Source organism: Onychostoma macrolepis, chromosome 18, assembly GCF_012432095.1.
Source record: "Onychostoma macrolepis isolate SWU-2019 chromosome 18, ASM1243209v1, whole genome shotgun sequence".
NCBI lineage: Eukaryota > Metazoa > Chordata > Actinopteri > Cypriniformes > Cyprinidae > Onychostoma > Onychostoma macrolepis.
The window spans coordinates 19,253,246-19,263,812 of NC_081172.1; the positions used below are offsets into that span (position 1 = coordinate 19,253,246).

The window sequence follows — 10,567 nt, forward strand, 5'->3', positions numbered from 1 at the left end:
AAAACACGGCCACCACCTGGCCACAGGTATACATACCTGTACCTGTGATTTTATTTTGTTAGTTTTATTTTCATCTATTCTGTCACATTCACTAAAATTCACTACAGTTGTACAGTTCAATTTCATTGTTATCGGTTATTAGTGGTATGCATAAGTTAAGTGTGACAAAATGGCAAATAAACATATTTAAAGTGTTAGTCTAAATAATTGCTAAAATAATTATTTTAACAAAATGTCTTTATTCTTTAGTGTTTTTCATGCTTGCATAGATGGGTCATTTTTGACCCATGTGTGTAAACTTGATGGAGTAACACAAAACCTAGGGGAAAAAAAAAAAATATATATATATATATATATATTAGGGCTGGGCAAGTTAACGTGTTTTTATTGCGTTAACGCATTAATTAATTAACGCCGACAATTAGTTTATCGCGCGTTAACGTACTTTTTATTTTGAAAGTCCGTTGCTCACTGCGTTTGAATACACATAGATAGACTGTAATAATACAACCGAATACAGCACAAACCATGGGTCACAGGAGGGGTGGGATGTTTATCAGTAGGCTACTGGCTGCTTGGGATGAGCGTCATCACGCGTCTCAACCAATGAAAGCATTTGTTGTGTGCCTAAGAGAGCTACAGCGCGAAACAGAAAATATCTGGTGCGGACAGAAAAATGGAAAAAGGTACCGAAATCTTAAATGGACATTTTATTTTAAACCTCTTCCACACGGTGGAGTTGATAGAACTAAAGCTATTTGTAACCACTGCAAAGCTGAATTGTCTTATCATCGGAGTACTTGAGTCTGAAGTATCACTTAAATGCAATGCACACCGTTAATGCCAGCAAATCACCCACCCAAACAAACAGTGGAGGAAGGCTTCGCAGACTACATTGGATGCAGCATGTGGGAGAACTATAGATAAACAAAAGAAAGACAAGCTAACAAATGCCAGTACGAACTTTTGTTCATACAGCAGTACTTTGAAAGAATAAAATTATGCAATACACTACTTTTGATTTCATTATTGAATTTTGCACATGCTGCGATTAATTGCGATTAATCGCAGAAAATCATGCGATTAATCGCGATTAAAATATTTAATCGTTGCCCAGCACTAATATATATATATATATATATATATATATATATATATATATTAATTTGTGGTCATTGTAAAAATATATTTTGGATATTCATGGATCATGGAATTTATAGATCAGCGAATATTAAATGCTGAAATAAACTGATTTCAAAAGATAAAACAAACCAAAAAAATAAATAAAAAATGCCCAGCGAAGCATGAAATAACATAGGAAATTAGTACGGGTCATTTTAGACCCATGTTGTGCATTAGAAGGGGTTTTCATAGCGTGTGCATCAAAGGGTTAATAAGCTGATCATTGCTAATTCAATTCCATCTTAACCCTCATGTACTGTTCCGGGGTCAATTTGACCCGTTTTGATTTTTGAGTTGTCAGAAATATCAGTTAACTTTTCAGGAAACTTTTTTTTCTTGAATTTTTTTGACTTTTCGTCATTTAGGATCATGAACATGCATGCGAAGTTTTGACATGTCCAAAAAATATTTCCCGGGTCAATTTGACCCGCCTATTTTAATGCTCTAAGGCAACTCTACAGACCCAAAATAATAACATTTCTTGGTTATATTTTGTTATTTTAGTTTTTTACAATGCTATGAAGCAAAAAAAGTAGCTTTTCCCCACTCATTTCAATACAGAAAAAATATTTTGTCAGCCAAAATGGTAAATATGAGCTATCATTTATTTTTTTAATCTATCTGAAATACTAATTACACCTATGTTGTTTTTCTTGAAATTTTGTGACTTTTTCTCATTTAGAGTCATGAACATGCATACACAGTTTCAACACACTGATGTGTTATGAAATGTGCATACAGAAATTATTATACGTTTGTGATGTTCGTGGGTCAATTTGACCCGCATAGGCATCCATTCAAAAGCAACTGAAATACACACAAAATAACAACAAATTCCTTTGTTGTATTTCAGAGCTCCTCAACTCTAGTCCTGAAGTTCCTCCTAGTGTCAGTGTCTTGATGAATTTAACAACTTTTTAATTTCAAAGTTTGTGAAAACAAAACTGTTTAGCCTTTTAACTGTAAGTCACAGTGGCTACGTTTACATGCACCATTTTTGGTTCAATCGGACTGAATTTATTCCGATTGAAATAAAGTGATCGGGTTGATGTGCGCGTTTATATGTCACAAGCTTCAAATCGTAATTTTTTTTTTTTAGAGATGCGCACACTGCACAAATACAGAGTTTCTCACACTGTTTACACATAATAACTAATCTCTGTTTCTTTATTTGTTTTTAACATCAGAATTAATATTTTTCCATTTATGGACAAATATACATATAAACCGCAGTGCTGTGCTGCTCATATCATGCAGAAAAATGCCCCTCCCCATGCACAAAACGGGTTGCCTGTGGATGAGAGTCCGAAACAAGGACTGGTGGGAGTTTGTCCTGCTCCACTTCACAGTTGCTGAGTGAAAGGAGAGTTTTATAATGACAGGACACGCATTTATACAACATTTTATTCAAAAGAATAACTCGCTCGTTCTGTGCGCCATATGTCTTTACGCTATTTCTACATCATTGCACATGCGCAGTCCTTTCAGTTTCGGTTTTCAATCCGATCGAGTGTTTTCATGCACTCTCAATCGGATTAGAAAAGGAATAAACCACCCCCTTCAATCCAATCGAAATTTCATTCCGATCGAGCTCAATCGGATCGATTAAGGTGTTTACATGAAGCCTTTTCAGTCCGATTGAGCCGTCAATCCGGTTACAAATGGATTATTTGGTTGCATGTAAACGTAGCTAGTTTTTGAGCATAGACATAAATATGAATTTTCTGGCTAAAATTGTTATAAAACTTGAATACTTCAGAGCACAGACTTAAGATTGGTATGTTTTTAAAGGTGAAACATCACAGGTTATTGTAGAAGTAAAAAAAAAAAACTGTTATAAAAGTAAATTTATAAAACGTTATAGAAGTTTAAATGTATGAAAATGTAAAATATAAAAATACATGTTTTTATATTTTATTTAAAATAGCAATTTTACAAAATGTTTACCACCAAATCTTCAAGAAAATCAAAGCCAATGATCTGAACAAGTTTTGTGCCAAATTTTAGGTTGATATCTCAAAAAATGAACTTTTAAGTATGATTTTGTGGATGCAGTACCAAACTTTTCTACTAGGTGATATACAGGGACTCTTGATTTCCATTTATTATTTGAGTGTTCTGATCTATATATTTCCATATTTTTTATAATATTTATGAAGTAGACATCCTATTCAGAAATAGTTTGGGCAATAACTTTAATATTTGATTTGAATTTGATTTGAATAAAAGTGTGTTTGGCACTATATCACAAATGGAGAATCTATCGCTATTTATCTATTGCTCTGTCATTTCTTTGAAAAACAGTAACCAAATATGAGTCCAAAACCTTTCAAATGATATATAATTTGCAATGATTACTTTAGGTTTAGACCAAGATATTATTGTTAAAAAATGTGCAATCGCAAACATCTCACAGGTCTGGGGGAGTGGCAGTCAAAAATAGTGGTTAAAAGCATTTTTATAAATCATAAATTCAGATATTCATTCTTTGAAATGTGTGAAAAGTACTTATATTAAAAGTTTATTGATTGTATGAATTTTTATATGTCATCATTTTTTGTGGAATTACATTGAATCTAATACGGGTCAATTTGACCCGGACCATACAGGAAGTCATCTGTTTTTGAACAGTACATGAGGGTTAATCAAATTCTTGTGAAGATATGCTGAGGTTTTTTTCATATGCAGAATTGTATGCAATTTGGTGTGCATCATTTGAATGTCATTTTATCTATGATTGCCAACTTTTCTTGAGTTTGGACCTTCCATAGGTAATTAATTAGTCAAAATAGGTTACATAAAATGTCATTGAAATTCTTTGAATCAAAATTGTTTTCAAGTCATTGTTGTGAGGATTACTAGATGCAGAGATGTCCATGGAGGTGCTTTTTTTTCAGTAAATTAAAAAAAAAAAAAAAAAAAATTGGCTGAAAAGATATATGTACATTTATTTCAATAATTTCTTAATAGTCCCATACTATTTATCATTGTACTCATTATCGTGCTACCCATTGGATTGGATTTGTGTGCAACTGTCTGAGTAGCAACTGGGATTTGGAACCACTCCATCTCCAAACTTGTAGGGTATTACTTGAAATTCAGTACAAACATCATAAAGCAAACCACAGTTGGGGATTCAATGTGCCAACCCCATTGGGCATTTGGAGAAACAATAAAGGGCAGCAATATCTGTTCTGACTCAGATATCCCTGCCCTGGATACATATTGGCATGGCAAAGAGGACTGTGTCACTGCTGCAACTGCTTCTGTTGGCATATGGGGTCTGTGTGCCTTCATCAGCAGAAATCTGCAGACTGCTTGGTCAGCCTGCTCTTCCTCTACTTTCTGCACAAAAAGACATCAACATTGGGGCAATTTTCTCATTCCACAAAAGTGCTTTGCAGAAGATCCAGCCTTTCACTTCCAAACCAAAACCAACAACATGTGGCAGGTCTGTATGGAAATAATAACTCAAGGAAAAAAAAAAAAAAAAAAAATCTGATGATACTTTGCAGACTATAACAGACACAACTGATGTTCTAATTCTACAGCTTCAATAGCTTACGTGGGTTTAAGTATGCTCAGACGCTGATTTTTGCCATAGAGGAGATTAATAACAGCACACAGCTGTTGCCTGGTGTTTCTTTGGGCTATAAGATATATGATTCCTGTAGCTCTATAGCTCAAACTGTTCTGTCAGGCATGTCTTTGATGAATGGTTATGGAGAGATTTTGAGTGATATGTCCTGCTCTAGACCACCAGCTGTTCATGCCATTGTTGGAGAATCAAACTCCTCTCCCACCATAGCACTGGCTTCTGTAGTTGGTCCTTTCAGCATACCTGTTGTAAGAACTCTTACTTATCTGCTCCTTTGTTATCAAGTTGACTCAGTGATTATAAATTATTATATAATCACTTTTATACATAACGATATGTATTAATGTTTTGAATTAAAATGAAAAGCAATCAAGAAAGAAATGTTTAGATTGTAGTATATGTAATGTTTATGAATATAATGCTATTTGTACAGTAATGATATACAGTGGTTCTTTTTCTTGTAGATCAGTCATTTTGCCACATGTGCATGCCTGAGTAACAGAAAAAGGTATCCATCCTTCTTCAGAACAATCCCCAGTGATTATTACCAAAGTAGAGCGCTGGCTCAGCTTGTCAAGTACTTTGGCTGGACCTGGGTTGGGACGGTCAGGAGTCGTGGAGACTATGGTAATAATGGTATTGCAGCTTTTGAGGAGGCTGCAAAACAAGAGGGTATTTGCATTGAGTACTCAGAGGCCATATTAAGCACCGATCCAAGAGAGCAGTTTCTGAAGACATTAGAAGTGATAAAGAAGGGCACCGCCAGGGTGGTGCTGGCTTTTGTTGCAGTGGGAGATTTTGTTCCCCTCTTAAATGTAATTGCGCAACACAACATCACAGGCATACAGTGGGTTGGCAGTGAATCATGGATCACTTATCGAACATTTGCAGAAACAAAACAATACAGTTTCCTTTCTGGAGCTGTGGGTTTTGCTATAGCAAATGCTAAACTCATGGGCCTGCAAGAGTTCCTAGTGAATGTGCACCTTGAGCAAGAACCAAACAATGAACTGTTAAAAGAATTCTGGGAAACAGTTTTTCAGTGCTCATTCAGGAGCAACATTAGTGGTGCCTGTACTGGCTCAGAGAAACTGGCAGAGCTGCAAAATGAATATACTGATGTTTCAGAGCTACGGATAGCAAATAAAGTGTACACTGCAGTGTATGCTATTGCACACACACTACACAATGTTTTAAAGGACATTAGATACTCCACCAACAGCAGCAAAGGAGAACTGCCTACACCACAAAAGGTATGTAGAGCACAACAAAAACAAAAAAAAAGTAGAAAAGCATACTGAAACTAATTATGCTTGCAATCTTTCCTCTCAGGTGTTGGCGTATATGAGGGATGTGAGATTCACTGTCAAAACAGGGGAAGAAATCTTCTTTGATTCAAGTGGTGATCCAGCAGCAAGATATGACCTTATTAACTGGCAGCCTGCTGAAGATGGAAGTTTGCAGTTTAAGCATGTGGGTGTCTATGACAGCTCACTGCCTTCTGAACAGTGTCTTCAAGTCATTCAGGAACACATGATATGGGCAGGGAATAGTGGGCAGGTACATTGATATTATTTAGTGAAAAATTATTGAAGGCATGTAAAATAACTTCAGTAAGTTGAATATGATTAAATATGTACGAAAGCAATGATACACACACACACACACACACATACATACACATATATATATATATATATATATATATACAGCTGAGCAATTAATTTAACAATACAAATCATCATTTTTATATGACAAATCTTTGCCTCATAGTTGCCTGTGTCCGTGTGCAGTGAGAGCTGCCCCCCGGGTACTAGGAAGGCTGTGCAAAAAGGACGACCTGTCTGCTGTTATGACTGTATTCCATGTGGAGAAGGAGAAATAAATAATGAAACAGGTAAAACAGCACATGTTGTTTAACTCTCATGAAATTATGATTAAGTGTAAAGTATAAATACTACTACTGGGCAATGATTAAATTTTTTAATCGTGATTAATCACATGTTTTCTGCGATTAATCACGATTAATCACATTATGCACAAAACTCAATAATGAATTCAAAAGTAGTGTATTGTGCACCTTTATTTTAAAAGGACTGCTATATGAACAAAAGTGCAATAACATTTGGTTGCAAACACTTTAAAAAAATAAGTTTTATTCCTCTTACATAGTAGCAGTTAAAATATTTTTTTGTAAATCTAAACTTTACATTAATGTAATCAAATTAAATATAAGACCAAAGCTATTTGCCACTGCCAGGGCATTAATGTTTTTATAGAAAATATTTTATATATTGTAATTGGAAAAGATGGTCAGAGTCCAGAACCTCTATCATAACATTATAACAGGCATCTTTAGAGACCCAACGCAGCAGAGTGCAGCGCAGGACAACTCTTGATGGGCGAGTGTGTAGAGACTCGTGTGTGTGCGGGATACGGGAGAATAAAATGATTTGCGGGACTCCCCCAAAATAGAACTATCTAAACATAAAATATCTAAAAACATATAAATTGTTATTCATCTATTGCACAAAAGCAAAAAGAACAACTAATATAAGATAAACTAATTAATATGCGCAAGCATAGGCAGTTTCTATTTATAACATGTGTTTGCCGCGTTGAGCAATGCAGACAATCACAGGCATATATGTTGATTTCAGGAACGCAATGGCCAATCAAAGGTCATGCTAATGCCAAACCATGCACACAGCAGTCCATGCTTGCTTTTCTGTTAAAAATAACAGTGAACAGTGGTTTGTGAATGTTGATGCTTAGCCTAAATAATTTTATCAGGTTCATTCATGTGAGCGCTGCAGCAGTCTTTAGGGTAACACTTTAGAATACTGTTCCATCATTAATGAATAACTACACAAAACACATGAGTAATGCAATATTAGCACTCTAGTAACTACTCGTAACTAACAAGCAACTCTGATTAATGAATTAGTAAGTAATAGTGCTTAGTCGAATGTGGTAGTTCACTATTAGCTAATCAGCAACTATTATTTTTTTCATAGCTCCCCAAGAACTACTGTATACAGGCTGATAATTAATATGAATAATACATAATGTATAATTCATTCTAAAGTAAAGGTCATGGTAACCCAATAGTAATGACTCAAGTATTACCAAATTCTTCAGAAGGAATTACTAATTATTTGGATCAGTATTCTAAAGTGAAGATCATGATAACTCCCTAGTAATGACTGAAATCATTTTAAGTTTTTGAGGTTTTTGTAAAGTATTGAATTGTAATTATTCAGGTGTTACTACATCCTTCTAAAGGAATTAGTAATTTTTTGGATCAGTATTCTAAAGTGAAGATCGTGATAACTCCCTAGCAATGACTGAAGTCATTGTAAACTTTTGAGGTTTTTGTAAGGTCCTGGTTAGTAATTCATTCTGCTAGATTTGGTAACACCTAAATCATTACTAGTGGGTTACCGTTGATCTTCACTTTAGAATACTGATCCAAATAATTAGTAGTTTCTTCAGAAGGATGTAGTAACACTTGAGTCATTACTATCCAAAACCTTACGTATATATCAAAAGCTCACAATGTCATCAGTCAATATTAGGAAGTTATGATGATTTTCACTTTAGAATACTGATCCAAGTAATTAGTAGTTCATTTAGAAGGATTTGGTAATACCTGAGTCATTACTATTGGTTTCCATCTTCATTTTAGAATTAATTATTCATTATGCATAATTCACATTAATTATGAACCTGTATAAAGTAGTTCTTAGGAGTTCTCAGGATATATGAAAAAAATAGTAGTTATTGGTTAGCTAATAGTGAACTACCAGTTTCAACTTAGCGCTATTACTTAATAAATCGTTAATCAGAGTTTCTTGTTAGGTAATCGTAGTTACTACAATGTTAATAGTGCATTAGCCATTTGTTCCTGCGTAGTTATTCATTAACGACAGAACAGTATTCTAAAGTGTTACCGTCTTTAGGCCCACCCCAAATGCTCTCATTGGTTGAGATGTGTGATTACGCTCAACCCCTCTTGTGACACACAGAGCCAGTGAGCAACAGACTTTCAAAATAATAATAAAAAACTGTTAATGCGCGATAAAATAATTGTCTGCTTTAATCTATCTATCTATCTATCTATCTATTCATTAATTAATTAAATTTCTTCACAGATTCTAGTGATTGCTTCCCTTGTGATTTGGAGTACTGGTCGAATGAAGGCAAAGACAAATGTGTCTTAAAAGTGGTTGAATTCCTTTCCTATGAAGAAGTCATGGGGATGGTGCTTTGTATTTTCTCCTTCTTGGGGGTGTTATTAACAGCAATTGTATATTTTCTGTTTTATCTTCATAAAGAAACACCTATTGTCAGAGCCAACAACTCAGAGCTGAGCTTCCTGTTGCTCTTCTCACTCTCACTGTGTTTTCTCTGTTCTCTAACTTTCATTGGTCAGCCCACTGAGTGGTCCTGTATGTTGCGTCACACAGCATTTGGAATCACTTTTGTCCTCTGTATCTCCTGTGTTCTCGGGAAAACAATAGTTGTGTTAATGGCCTTCAGGGCTACACTTCCAGGAAGTAATGTCATGAAATGGTTTGGGCCTCTTCAACAGAGACTCAGTGTTGTTTCCTTATCATTAATGCAGGTGATTATATGTGTGCTTTGGTTAACAATATCCCCACCTTTTCCTTACATGAATTTAAGGTATTACAGAGAAAAGATCATCCTAGAATGTAACTTAGGTTCAGCTCTTGGTTTCTGGGCTGTTCTGGGATATACTGGCCTGCTATCAATCTTGTGTTTTGTTCTGGCTTTTCTTGCTCGGAAACTCCCTGATAACTTCAATGAAGCCAAGTTCATCACATTTAGTATGCTCATATTCTGTGCTGTCTGGCTCACATTTATCCCAGCTTATGTCAGTTCTCCTGGAAAATTTACTGTAGCTGTGCAGATATTTGCTATTTTAGCATCAAGTTTTGGTTTACTGTTTTGCATATTTGCTCCAAAATGTTACATAATTTTGCTAAAACCAGAGAAGAACACAAAGAAACAAATGATGGGAAAATCTTAATCTAAAGCTCCTTAAGCTTAGTGATAATTGTGTAGTTAAACAACACAAATGAATAAAATCAAATGTATTTATTTGTATTGTCAGAATTCAACTCAAGAAAACTAACAGATATAGTGTATGAGTGAATACAAGTATTTTGTCTATAAACAATAAAAGATAGACTTTAAGCTAAATAAATACTGTGCAAGCCTTGTGCTTTAGGGTACTGAGGCTGCCTAACCTGACAGGAAAAATACACTTCTATGCCCTGAACTGATGGATTCCCATGTCATTATGATGAAAGCTACACAATAGCAGCTATAAAGTATGTTTGAAAAAAAAAAAAAGTAAGAAATAAGAAACAATAATATGTATTTATTACAGCTTTCTGCTTATGTTGGCTACGGTAAACTGCAAAGCCATTTACAGTCATTTGCATAGCTTTATGCCTCTTATGTGCATTTTATGTTTTAACACTTAAATGCATACCTTTAGCGTCCCGGGAAATCATTCACTACCGTCTCCGTCCTTAATTTTTTAAAGATAGACATCAACTTTCTTAATATTCCTTAATCTATTCATTATAAACAATTTATGCCATGGTCTGTCTGAATACTCGATTCTGCAGGCGTTGATTAAATTAGTTTACTACTGCACAGGTAGTTCCAGGTCAGTTTAATCACGTTCTATATTAATGCGCTTCCTATAATCATTGGTAACCATAATAACATACAGTGACAGTTGAATAGTAATAC

General features: G+C 34.8%; 1 protein-coding gene across 1 annotated transcript; it reads left to right on the forward strand.

Moving 5' to 3' along the window:
- Positions 1 to 4,174: 4,174 nt before the first annotated feature.
- Positions 4,175 to 9,833, forward strand: LOC131524038 (extracellular calcium-sensing receptor-like). The gene is made up of 6 exons (XM_058750763.1): positions 4,175 to 4,633; positions 4,734 to 5,028; positions 5,245 to 6,033; positions 6,113 to 6,340; positions 6,554 to 6,677; positions 8,935 to 9,833. The coding sequence occupies exons 1-6, from the start codon at positions 4,413 to 4,415 to the stop codon at positions 9,831 to 9,833; spliced, it is 2,556 nt and encodes an 851-aa protein (XP_058606746.1). The 5' UTR covers positions 4,175 to 4,412.
- The last annotated feature ends 734 nt before the right edge of the window (positions 9,834 to 10,567 follow it).